A 14,152-nucleotide genomic window follows, 5' to 3' on the forward strand; every position below is an offset into this window, starting at 1 on the left:
GTTTTGAATGATTTTCTTACTTGTCAATGGACCTTTTTTGCTGATTAGTTTTGGAGCAGTTTAATATACAGTAAGACATTCTAGCTGCAGTGCAGAGAGAAATCAGCACTCCGAAAAGAGAGATGTGCCTTAGCCATTATGATATTCTGCCATAGGTAAGACAGACACTCATGAATATTGCATGACTGCAGAATTTCACAACCAGTATATTAAAAAAGATGCTGTCCTGGCTAAGTGTGATGAGTGAATGCTGAATCATCTGAGAGGAAATAGCTCATATCTCTCCTTCATTAAGATTTTATCCTATCTGAGGTAAATAGATTTGCTAAATATATACTGATACACATTGTCTGTGGAAGCTGTCCCTTTTATAACTCTCAGACCTGAATTTTCCATCTTATCTTTTATTTTTCAAGAATTAGGCTTTTCATTGTTGATACATCAAACAGTCCAAATTCTCAGCTTGAATTTCTGATGGATTTGGGGAGGTATCTGGAGTTCTAATTTTTTTAATGCCCATGTTCAACTGAAGTTGATTTAGCATAGTAAAATTTAACACAGTGCATAATGTGTGGAGACCTGTTCTCTGCCATCACTGTCAACCAGGAAGGCAGTCTAATACATCTGTACTCTTGTCCTTTCTCCCCCTCCTGCTACCATTATCCATTCTGCTGGATAAGAAAGGGCTACAAAACAAAACAAAACACAACAACCAACCCTCAGGTCTGCAGGGTGTTTGTTTATATAAACTACTTATACCCCGCACTTTCTATGTAAAACATATACAAGGTGACTTAGCAGCATTTTCATTGAAAAAGTAAAACCTAAGAAACCAGCTGAGTAAAACCAATTGAAGCAGGATCAGCATAAAAGAACATTTGATACATACCATCATAAAGCAGATATGAAGCAGAACCAACATACAACATATAAAAAGGCTAAAATAAAACTATCATAAAAACCATCAACGGTCAGTAGGAACTAAGGGATAAAAGGCCTTTGCTACAACCTCCATGGTGATTTTGGCGGAATTATCAAAAGATGCCTGGAACATCAAAGCTTATGCTTGAAATCATATATATTAATTGGCATATATATACCTCTTTGCATAGAGAGTTCCAGATCCTGGTGCAAAAGGTTCTGGACCCTTACTTTTTGCAGTGGGACAATACAAAAATAAATTATCTGAAGATTAACCAGTAGACTAGAATGGGAAAAGATAGACATTCAGGTACCCTAGACCCAGACTATATAGATTTAATAAGTGATGCGAGTCAAATAATTTAACAACCGGTTCCAGGTGGTGTAGTTAACCCCGCAGGGTAAATTACCACAGCTAAGGAATAGGCGAGGGAGGCGGAGGAGGAGGAGGAGGTTTCTCATCAGCGTCAGCAACAGGAAGCGCGGGATTTAAGTGATCCTGACAACTCTCCCCTGTGCTGGTCTCTCGCACCTTTTATTAGGGTTTCTTTGTGGGCCTGTAAAGGAGGTCGGTAGGGAGATGAGCGGGAGAACCGGAGGAGACCTGGAGATCATCATGTGATGCATGATCTCACCTGGCTGCACTACGATGCGGAGAGAACGCATCAGCGTCACAAGTCTAATCACCTAGAGACGCAGGGCCCACATTGTCCCTTTGTCTGGGAACACCTAGTGACTGTGAGCCAGATGGTTCATGACCCGTGTCTCTTAGGGGGGGATGAGGAGTGGGGAGTCTTGATGCGACCAGAAGGCCCGTGGAGTCCGCTGGGTATTATAGCGTTCCACGCGGTGCTGCTGGGTCAGCAGTGCATTACTACAAGGTGGTGTGATTCAAATAATTTAACAACTGATTGTTTACAAGGACCATTTTGAATCCCACCACTGGATTTAATCTTTAACACTGTGACTAAACTGGTGGTGGCTGGAGAATTTCAGAGATTCCTAGATTACATGGATAATTTTGGTCCTTTCTAATCTGGTTTCATGTGGTGTTATGAGACTGAAAGAGTTGTGGGGCTTTTCTGCATGGTGTTCTTTTTGTTGGTTTTGCCCTCATACTGCCCCAGTTTGTCTCTTGATTTCTGTACAAATTTTTGTGCCTGCAGTTTTACTTCAGGGTGGGGTTTTTTTTGGTTATTTCTCAGGGTTTTTCCCCCCAGTTCTCTGGGAACCACTTTTACCCCAGTCTTTTTCTGAAAGTGACTTTTGAGTCTCCTTTTTCCTCAAGTATAATGTTTCTGTTGGGGTTTTTTGTGTCACCCATTCCAGGCCACTTTTCAATCACTGGACTGTAATCAAATTACTCCCTACCCCACCTGAAGACAAGGGGTTTCAATTTTTTATTTTTAATGACCCTAAAATAGTGTGGTGCTGTAATGATAGTTTTAGCAGGATCTCTGAATTTCCAACTTTCATTTTTTGTAAAAACAAGTTCCGGCTCTAATGAAGATAAGCATTGTCCTTTATATCTTCATAAGGATAGGGATTAGAGACATTTAAAAAAAAAAAGAAACCTGAGAACGAGAACATGCTTAAATGATCATTACAACATTTCTTTGATTTATCAATATTTTAGGGCCTTTTTAAAAAATACAGTGGTTTTGTGACATCACTGATCATGACACATCCTCCCTTGAAAATCCTCATTATCAGAGGCTGATTCCACATGGGCCAAAAACAGCAGCATGAAAGCGGTGTGAAAATGGTGTAAAAGGGTTTAAAATGGTGTAAAAGGGTTTATACTATTTTCACACCGTTTTCACACCACTGTTTTTGGCCCATGCAGAATCAGCCTAAGGCTTGTGGATTGGCTGCCAAGAAAATCAGGAGTACAATAAGCATGTGGAAAAAGTCTTGGTCATCCTGATGGGATGGCCTGTATCAGAAGCTGGACAGATGGAGTGCAACTCTGCTGATCCTCCTGGACTTCTTAGTGGCTTTTGATACCATCAACCATGGTATCCTTCTGGACCACATTTTGGGGGTTGGACTGGGAATTGCAGTTTTGTGGTGGTTCTGGTCCTACCTGGAATGTAGGTTTCAAAATGCTGCTTGACCCCTCTGGCATATGGGGTTCTGCATGTTTTTCAACAACTATGTGAAACTGCTGGATTTTCAGTACCGTGTGGATGTTACTCAACTCCAACACTCACTTCAAGTGGATCCTCGAGAGCCTATAGAACCCTGGACTATTTGAGAGTAGATGTGGCCTGACAAACTAAAGCTTAATCCCAACAAGACAGAAGTGCTGTTGGTGAGCAGAAGATGTAACCCAGGATTTATGGTGTTACCTTTTTGGATTGGAGCCTTATCCTTGAAGTAGCAGGTCCATAGCTTGGGGGTGTACCTTGACCCAAGCCTGCTGCAGGATAAGCAGGTGGGATCTGTGGCTAGGATCACATTTTACCAGCTTTTACTTGTTAACTAGCTGTAGCTGTTCCTAGCCAAAAAAGATCTGGCCACTGTGGTGCATGGCCTGGTAACATCTGGGTTAGATTACTGCAGTTAGTTCTACCTGAGACTGCCCTTTAAAAATGCTTGGAAACTTCTGTTGGATCAGAATGTTGCAACCAGAATGTTGACTGGAGTGGGTCATAGACTTGGCTCATCTACACTGGTTCCTAGTTTGTTAAATTCCTAGCTATTTTAAATTCCTAGCCAATTTAAGGTGCTTATGATGACATTTAAAGCTTATACAATCAGGGACCAGCCTATTCCTATAAGTGTTTACCTGATTGTTCAGGTCATCGTCTCTGGTCCTGCTTTGGGTGCCTCCATCTTCAGAGATTTGGCAAAGCATCTCTTTGGTTGTCACAAGACTATGGAACTCTCTCCCCAGAGACATTCTTCTGTCTCCTTCTAGAAATAACTTCTGCCAGCAGGTGAAGCCTTTTTTTTTGTTTCATCTGACGTTCCCTCAAGAATCCCTCCTAATTGTTCTATATGTTAGTTACTGTTTTATAGATTTTAATGTTTATTTTAGTTTTGACTTACCTGTTTTGTGAATTGTTTTTATACATTCTTGACAATGTTTTGTTTTAACTGCTAGCTGCCTTGGTTGCCCTGACTGGGCAGAAAAGAAGCATGTAAATAAATAAATGCACACAGTTCAGCAATAACTTTGATACGTTGGGAATGCGAACATTCACATTTCTTAATCACTGTTAAGTTGAATTTTTAATTGAGAGTGCTGCTGTATGAACCTGCACGTTTAGGCTAAGTGCAAGAAATCCTCCAAGATTCTAATGAATTGAAGACATGATGTCTGGTGGTTGTACATAATTTGCTTTCACAGGCCATCTTAATGAGACAAAAGACTCAATGCCAGGGAGTATTAGGCAGGATTGCTATAGGCTCAAGAAGCCCAAGGTTTATTATGCCTTTCCCAAGAAGAGTCTGTAATTAGCATCAGAGGCATGCATGGAGATTTATTGAAGCAGCTGAATTCTAGTTTCTCAAGTTAGCAAACTGGAATCTATTTTATGTGTTGGTTAAATTTGCTTTCCTCACAGCTGGTCTAAATATCACAGTTGCCATAGGGATTTGCATTTTCCTTCGAAATTTCTGGTTCTATTATCTATTAGTGCAGTGGTGGGCAATTGCTCATGCTGGCAGGGGCTGATGGGAATTGTAGTCCATAACATCTGGAGTGCCATAGGTTCGCCACCACGGTATTAGTGGGTAACCACATGAGTTGTGTAGCTAGTTCATTGCTGGGAAAAATGGCTACTTTGGTAGCTCAAGAAGTTCTAATGGACAATGCAGCCATATGGGAAACTTGTAGATGCTCATAAAATACAGTAGAAGAAGTACCTTTCTGCTCTTTCTTAAGATGCATTTCTTTCAGATGGTGGTCACTAATGGCTGGGGAAGACCACGGTAGTTTGTAGTTGCTGCAGAAGCATTCTGGTTTCTCTCTCTACATTCTGAGCTATGAAATGGGAGGTGAAATTTTATCAACATTAACATTACAACCAAGGGCTTTACAGTAAAATAATGTTGGCATATTTGTTGCTATAATTTGTACAAGTTTCATGGCATCTAAGCTGGAAGTTGAGCTTTTGCTTGGGGAAATTATTTTACAGTGATACCAGCTTTGGCTATGGTCTGTTGGAAGAACAGTTGGTGAGCAGAGCGAAGAGAAGTGTCACAATTGACAGGTTAGTAATTGGGGACTCAGATATAGTATTGGAAACACAGCATTCAGTTTTAAAGGAAGGAGAATTTTCCAGTTTAGAATAGTCATTTTACACTATTTGACATTGCATGCTGATTTTGAGAAATGCCAGATTTGACAACAAAATAAGACTACCATTCTCCATTTGATTGTGAATGAAGCTGCTGGTAAGAGTTGACTGGATGAAACAGGAAAGACTGTTTATCCAAATGGGTTAGGTGTAACATCAGTCTATGTACAGAGGGAAACAGAAGAACTGAAGATGATGTAACAAGATGGAGCTTAGGACACCTTTAGGTACAGGAACTTTGTTAGAGTCTCATCCTTCAGTTGCTCTCTGGATTAAGCTATATTTTCAGAGATATCATGGTATCAAAATTTGCTTCTGTTATTAGTATTTTTGCAGAATGAGTAGATTTTTGTGCCCTACTTTTTATGACCCCCACCCTTTTATACTGTGCTAACAACTGTGAGAAAGTGTTACCAGAAATCTTGTTGTATCTTTGTGTGCACCCCAGGACCAACTTGGCGTCTTACAGTCATGATATGTTTCTCAGTTAGCTCTTCTGAGCTTTAGGACCTTGAGTTCATCAGCAAGTGTTCTATGTGATAAAACCCTTTATCTGTTTTCCTGAATAGTGTATACCAAAATATCACTATTATGCCAAGGCAAATTTTATTTCTTAAGCTTGTTAGCCCTCTACGAAGTCTACTGGAGCTCCTTTAATGAATTTGATGGAAATTTTGCAATTGTCTGAATTAAAAGTAGGAGCCCACTGCTTTGCTAATTATAACTGCTTCAGACTGTTTTCCCAAAAGGTGAAAGTTACTGATGTAAGATGAAGAACATTTGTTTCCTTTTTTTCTTGTAATAAAGAAAAATACATGTGGGCTAAAAAGTAAATTATCACTTTGTGTCATTTATTGGAATAGCCTGAAAGATGTAAAAAAATAGGTAAGCAGGAAACTGGTTTAGATAGGATTTATTATAACACTGGGCTATATAAAGTGGCTGCGCCCCCTGTGCGAATGGCGGCCTGGAGACAGCATTTTTACCGTCTCCAGGCCGTTATTTTCTGCCCGTGCGGAAACGGCCTAAGACTGTTGGCCAAGGTTAGTACTTAGATAGGAGACCACCAAGGAAGGCTGGGGTTGCTATGCAGAGTAAAGCAGTGGCGAACCACCACTGGTCACCTCTTGTCTTGAAAACTCATGGGGTTGGCATGAGTTGGTTGCAACTTGACTGGATACATGATGTATGTGTTAGGGGAAATAAAAAATGTAATCATTTGCCCAGTAGAAATCGGGTTCCTTAAGGAACTTTAGACCCATGGCTGTTTTCGCAGAAAGCATTTAAAATATTTGCCAAACATTTTGGAAATGTTTTGAAAAGAATAATTTTTGTGGATGTTGTCCACACAACTCAAACAATAAAGTGTTTCAGTTGAAAATGGTTCTTAAAACACACATGCGCAGAGACTATCTTTGAGCTACAGAGACTCAATATCAGAAGTCTTGCCAAATCAGACAGCATATCTATGTAGCATCAAATCTTCCTCACACAAAATTTAAAAAAGGAAAAATAGCACGTTTACATAATTGGCAGGCAAAAGTGAGTTTATTAGTGCACAGCAATGATGAAAATGGTGGGCAGATAACAAAAAATCCATAGGAAACTTCAGAAAATGGTGGGCAGCACAGAAAATCAGTGAAACAGCAGAAAATGGAGGGTGGCAGAGAAATAAAAGTGAAAACTTCAAAATTGAGTGGAAGAAATAAAGCATTTCCTGATCTCTCCATAGCAAGCAGGAAACATTTTGTGAAAAAATATTTAACAGTTCCAAATAAAACATTCTGAGTGTGAAATGAAATGTTTCCAAAACAATTTGGTCTAAAAACTCCTGCAGGAAACTTTTTTATTTTCTTGCCTTAAAAAGTTTTATTTGTGCTGTGCAGAAATAGCCCTGGGGGTGGGGTTAGGGAAACACTAACTGGTTCTGGTGTGTTTTCATATCTCCCCTCCCTATTGGTGTTTATGTGAAGTTGGGGAAGGGGAAGAGCTCTGGCATCTTTTGTCCTGTACTATATTATAGCCTCCCTCCATCTTATACTGTGATGCCTATCTACTGTAAAGCTACTTCTCCGATTTCCCAACTAGTATTTAACCTTGAAAAAACATGGACTTCTCAAGTGCCTTCTACTTGTGCCATTTTCAGTAACAGACTGTACTTCATGCTGTGATACAGAAATCACTATCATGTTTAGTACAAATGCTGGTTTACAAAAGTGTTATTTCTAGTTCATCAGTATAATATTTGCTGTGCTTTAAAAAACAAACAGAAGTTGCAAAATGATTTCTTTCGTTGGTTTATATATAAAACATGGACAAACATTTCTATGAGGCCTGGACTGTAGGGTCTCAGCACAGTTCCAAGTATTTCATTTAGACCAGGACCTAATATCATTATCAGTGCCTGCTGCACTAGACAGTTACTCTGCTTCCCATGTGACTGAACAGAAGGGTTGCCAGTTCTGGGATTCCTGGAGATCTGGGGGGCGGAGCCTGGGGAGGGAAGAATTTGAGGAGTGGGAGCTCAAGTCCAAAGCTGCCATTTTCTCCAGGAAAACTGATCTATGTCATCTGGAGATCAACTGTAATTCTGGGATACCTTCAGGCCCCACTTGGAGGTTGGCAACCCTACTGAAAGGGCTAAGCCTTTTACTCTCTAAATATTAGGTTGACAAAAGTCCAGTATTCACCATAAATCAGCAGGACATAGAGATCCAAATATGTAATAAATATTTCTTTCTTTACAGAGCTTGTGCCATCTTGGGTGTGATATTTCTTCTGTCTTCTCTATGTATAGTGATCAAAGCCATCCATGACCTTGCAACTAGGTTGCTACCGGAAGTGGTAAGACATTTTTAAAAAACAAATGAGAGTCCAGCTTTAAATTGTGTTAAAATGAGATGCTTGATATCTTTCAATAGATCCATGTAGTTCATTGGACCATAATACTGACTGGATTGTACATATCTTGCCACTGCGGCATATGCTCTAATAGCATCTGCAATGTGATTTACCCAGGGCTTCCTTTGCAAGTGTCTAGAAGCTGCAGGTGTTACAGTGCTGCTGCCAAAATATTGACTGCAGTGGGTTATAAGAACAATATCAGTTTTTTCCCCATCTACACTAGCTCATGATTTACTTCCAGGCCCAATTTAAGTTACTCATATTGACTTTTAAAGCCTTATATGGATTTCAGTTAGTGTACCTTAGGGGCCATATTTTCGTATATGAACCTATCTGACCACTCTGCTCATCTTCAGAGGCCTTGCTTCTTGTGTTCCCATCATCTGAATCAAGATGGCTGGAAATCTGAGAGTGGGCATTCTCAGTTGTGGCAAAAAGTTCTTGGAAGATTTGTCTAGCTTGCTCTGTCATTGTTTTCTACCTGTTTGGTTTGGCATTCTCTCACTAACTCTCATTGACTTTCCTCCCTGTTCGTGTTTCTCTTTTACCTAATTTTAAAAAAATTTATGTATTAATCTGTATGTGATGTTTGGATTGTTTGCCACTTTGGGAACCTAAAATTTCAGCATACAAAAATTAAATATGTGTAATATATTTGCATATTAAAGAATATGTATTCACTGAACTTTATAGAATCTCATGTTGGTAATCAGTAGAACTTCTCTTTGCTGACCTAAGAGTGGCAGTCCTCAAACAGAGGAACCTCAAGGGGAGATGCCAACATGAAATGGCTGAACTTCAATTCATCCACAGATTCAGAACACTGAACTCCCTTGGGGCTTAATAGGAACATAGGATTTTTATCTCACTACAAATGCTAATTTTCTGTCCCTAATCTTTTCTCCTCTGCTCAAATCAAGCTGATTACATTTTGCATTGTACCTCTGCATCCTGGCTCCTTTCTTTGCAACACCCTTCCCACCTTCAGACTGGGATATAAGGACTCAGGAATCTCCATTTGTATTTGGCAAAGGGAGCTTTGACTCTTGAAAGCTCATACTTTGAAAATCTTATGTCTGAGGTGCTACTTTTCTTTCAAATCCCCTAAAACTTAAATAAGACCCATATATAAAAACACCTTTTTTGGACTCTTCTCTGCAGCCCCTAAAAGCAAGCAACAAAATAAGTTTGTTGAGGGTTAGAGTTCTCTAAGAGGAACTTAAACCCTTTGCTCTAAAGTTGCTCAAGAAAACATGGACCATTTATAAAAACATGGCCCAATCCATTTTAACCTAAGTTGGAACTTAAGGGCACTGCAAAAAGATACATAACAAAGAGTCCACTGACTGAAGGGAGCAGGCACACAGAATATCTGAAAAAGGGATCTTTAGCAGATGACCCAACAAAACCACTGAAAAGGGGCAATTAAATATTTCGTGCATAAAGGTTCTACATAACTTTAAACTAACCAGAGAATCCAAATAGGAAGGAAGATTACCCTTAGAGCATAGGTGTCAAACTCAGGCCCTCCAGATGTTCATGGACTACAATTCCCAGCAGCCCCTGCTACCATGGCCAAGATAAAAGGTCCAGAGACATGTATTAATCTATAGGTAATGTCTGGATTGTTTGTCACTTGATGGACTTTTTATCCAGGTGATGTCTGAAGTTGCATACTTGCTACTTGTGTTTTCCCCACGTAGCTAGATTTTTCATGCTGTTTCCATAGTAATCAGTGTCACTATGAATTCCCAGCTTTCATTCATATTTAAAAAAGTATATCAGACTCTCTGAATTCCCATATTACATGTTTTTTAAAAGTCTCTAGCCTCTTTTGTTGCAGAGTGTAATAGGAGGCTAGATACTTTCTTTTTTAAAAAAATTAAAGTTGGTAATTCAGAGAACCTGATTCATTACATCAATTGCTTATTTTTAAAAAATTATTTGGCCAAGGAAGATGGCTGCTATTGGGAGACTGTGGTATAGAAAGCTACCTTGTGGAGGCTTAAGTACCATTTTGCTGTTTTGGCAGCTGTAGTGACAGTGAGGAAATAGAACAATCCTATCTCCATGTGGAAAACGCCCTGATAGTCTTGAAAATAGTATTTTCGTGTTATTGAGCACAGATTCCTTTTATATGAACAAATGGAATAATTGCCAACCTCTGGGTTGCAAGTCATAATTCTTGCAACCTAAGTCTGGGTTGCAAGTCATAATTCATCTATAATTAGCTAAAAATGTAATTTGAGAGGGAAGGTAGTATGATATAGTCCAATCTTGTCAGATCTTGGAGGCTAAACAGGGTCAGTATTTGGGAGACCACAAGGAAGACTGAAGAAGAAATGGCAAACCAACTCTGCTTCTCATTTGCCTTGAAAGCCCCTTGTTGGGTTACCATGATTTGGATGTGACTTTACACACAAATCAAATTAAACAATGTATATACTGTTGAGCTCCCATTCTATATGCTTTTCAAAAATATAATCCAGTATAATAATTAAAGGATTAACATTTGATTAACAGTTGATTAACATTAAAAAATAATAGAAAACAGAATAGAAAACAAAAATATAAAAATACATATGTTATACATTTTACAATACCTAAAATTAATTCTTATTCCTGACAACGCAAAGGTTTATAGTGCCTGTAGGAAACTAGCTACCCTCTCACATAGATCTGCAGAAGGGCTATTTAATAAAAAGGATGTCAAAGCTGCAACAGAAGAGTCGGTTCGCAGAGCAAAAATGGGGGTTAAGAACTTGGCCCGAATCTCAGCATAGAATGAGCAGAAGAATAAAATTTGTTGTACTGTTTCAATCATTCTGCAAGTGGCCTCACTGCAGAAAGAATGGAAAGTGAAAGCAGGGCTTGAGGAAATACGTGCGTACAAGAAATCTTGCTGCAATGGACATTTGTCCCCATTGCACAGCAGACACCTTATGCATAAGCAGCCTATAATAAACTGAACTGCATCCCAACTTCTCTCTTGAAGGTTACAAGCTTTCCCCCATGAGAGTAACTACTTTGTAACTGAGCCTCGGTTAAATATAGGGGAGATTTGATTCCCCATTCTCCAGACAGGTTGCCTCAGCTTACAAGGTTTCACTGGAACCTATTTCCATAACAGACAGGATCCTTTTCGGGTTCTTTTAATACACAGAACCAATACACATAAGTCACAAATGTCAGGATACTAGTGAGAAGAAATGATTTTCTGGTCACATATCCTGTGCCTCTTACAATAAGACCAGATGACACTGATATACAGAGGGGCACCCTTTCACATCTCATAGAATCTGCTTTGGATGAACACATTTATTCAGCAGTTGTATCAGTCTGACTTTATTAGAGTAACAGGATACTTATTAAGGACAGGCGAATAGAGAATTGTATTCCATATAGTTATAAACTAACAGGGCATGTGACACAAAAAGGAAGGTATATTGCAAAGTGATTATAGGTAAACTAAGATATGGGTCACTGTAAAGATTAATAAGCAAAAATAGACAGAGAAAATCTAGTAAGGTTGATTTTATACTACATACTAGATTAACTAGCTTGTAATTATAAACAATATTTCCAGAAGACTCATACTACCTCCCAGTCTGATGATCTCCCACACATTGAAGGTGTTAACTCATTTAGTATGACTAGTGAATTGTATTAGTATTTTCCTGATTAGATCTGAGTTTTGCATAATTACATTTCACTCTGTAGTGGCTGTATTTCATGGTCCTTTGATCCTGCTGTTTTCTGGGTTTTTTAGAACCCCTGCATATAATGAAGATATAGGATTTCCTGCATCCAAAAAAAGGGACTCTGCTCTGCAAAAAAGAAAAACATTTTTAACTGTTTAGTGCTAATATACCCTGTCGAAAGGACAGCCAATGTGGTTTAGTGGACTTGAGCCACCCAGGTTTGAAATCCCCACTTCTACCATAGAAACCACTGAGTGACCTTGGGCCATTCACAAACTGTCAGCCTGGCCTATCTCACAAGGCCATTGCTGTGAGAAAATGGAGCAGAGGAGAATGATTGAGTCCCAAATTTGGAGAAAAGTGAGATTTCAATAAATTCACTGGTAAGAACTGCCTTCCATACTTCTCATGTCAGTAAAGTGTGGCTAACTGGGGGTAAAGTGTGGACAAGTGGGGAAGGCAATGGCAAACCACCCGGTAAGCATAGCCTGCCTAGTAAAAATCATGATGTGATGTTGTGACCAGGGCATCCTGCCACTCAGCCACATTGCTGCCATCACCTCAGGGACATTTCTTGGGTCTCAGATATTCTTAATCTGGGTAGTGCCCAACTGAGCTGCTGGTAGTGGTTAAATAGCCTTACACCAGGCAGCCACCATCTAGCCTTCTCCTCCCTGACTCTCTGGCTCCCTGGAGGAAAGGGCTGTCCTTCTGCTGGGCCAACTTTCTGCCAGGCAGGGCTCTGAGACAAGATTACGTGTCTCTCAAGAACAGCATTTCAGGGAGCAATATGGGTGAATTGGGAAGGGGAAGGTAGAAAAGATCCTTTCTGCAGGGGGAGATTTGTAGCAGTCCTTTACATCCAACCCATTGTGTTAGACCCTACTATTGAAAGAGAAGGGCTTCCTATGGAGACTAATGGTGAGATACTTTATTTATGAGATACTTTATTACAATAAGGAAAATATTGAAGGACAGCTAAAAGACTCGTATTAAGGAGCACGAAAGACACTGTTGGCTTAACCATCCGGAAGAATTTCCAGTTACAGAACATGTCTTAAACAAAACTGGACATAACATTTTATTTGAGAACCCTGAAATTCTGGACAATTCAGAAGGTTACTATGTCAGACTGCACAGGGAGGCCATTGAAATTCACAAACACCAAGATAACTTCAATAAGAAAGAAGAGACTCTGAAAATTAGCAAAGCTTGGCTCCCAGTACTTAAAAAATGGACTGATAACCTCACCCGCAATACAATGCACTCAACCACACCTTTGCATAGCAAGTTCCACCCAAACACTTAATGATTGATTCCCCACCCTGGGACATGGACAATATACCACACTAAACTTTCCCTTCTCACTAGACATAGTGTGAAACAGACTTTTCTCTGTGATACACCTCTGAAGATGCCAGCTACAGATGCAGGTGAAATGTTAGGAACAAGATCCACCAGACCCCTCCCCTTCCCCCTCCATCCCCCTTCCCTCCCCCACCCCTTCCTTCCTCCCCCTTCTTCCACCAGACCACAGCCACACAGCCCAGAAAGCCCACCAGAACCAACCAAAACATTGTCCGTTAGTGTCAACAGACCCTGACAGTTTTTTGTGCATAGCTTTATAAAAGTTTGAACAACAATCTGCTGCATCAGAAATTGGGTTTAGGATGGGATATATCAATGTTTATATCCGTACAATGCCACTGAACACAGAGTCATATACAAATTAATGTGTTTATATAATATGTTCACTGCAGATATATTAGTATACTTTATGGAATGAAAATGTGTATGATGGAATAACTAGAAAGCAAAAGAAAATAGTTTCATCCATTCATTCTGCATATTATTGGGACATTTAGTATTTAGAATGTAATCTATTATAATGAGGTTCTGTTGCTCTAATCTAATTTAAACAGTCTAGAAAGGCAGTGAATAATGAAGCCAAATAGATTTATTTTTCCTTATTCAATGATTTTCAGAATCAAAAGCAAAAAGAAATCAGGGAATAAGGGAGAGGAGAAGATCCCCTGGGGAAAATGGCAGCAGATGGTCTGGCTTATTTTATTAAACAAGTACTGTATTAAAGTGTCTCCTCTGATCATTTTCCTAAAAGATGAATTAGTTTTGCAAGACAATCATTCACTGCCAAAAAAAACCTGTGACACTGTTCCTTTCATAATGACTGTACACCCCCAAGCCACCACTCATCCCCTTTGCCATTTCCTCTAAATCTCTGTAACAAGCCCTTGCCTGTCCATTCTTATTTTTTCATGATCAATGATGCATGATAAACTCCTTTAGTCCATGAGAGAA

General features: G+C 39.5%; 1 protein-coding gene across 1 annotated transcript in view; it reads left to right on the forward strand.

Annotated features, from left to right (window-relative positions):
- TMEM163 (transmembrane protein 163) overlaps positions 1 to 14,152 on the forward strand; it is a 105,658-nt gene that overhangs the window by 74,710 nt on the left and 16,796 nt on the right. The window contains exon 5 of the mRNA XM_048485272.1: positions 7,976 to 8,072. Coding sequence (XP_048341229.1) covers positions 7,976 to 8,072 — 97 coding nt within the window. The remainder of the gene's footprint in view (positions 1 to 7,975; positions 8,073 to 14,152) is intronic.

The sequence above is a fragment of the Sphaerodactylus townsendi genome, linkage group LG02, assembly GCF_021028975.2.
Source record: "Sphaerodactylus townsendi isolate TG3544 linkage group LG02, MPM_Stown_v2.3, whole genome shotgun sequence".
Lineage (NCBI taxonomy): Eukaryota > Metazoa > Chordata > Lepidosauria > Squamata > Sphaerodactylidae > Sphaerodactylus > Sphaerodactylus townsendi.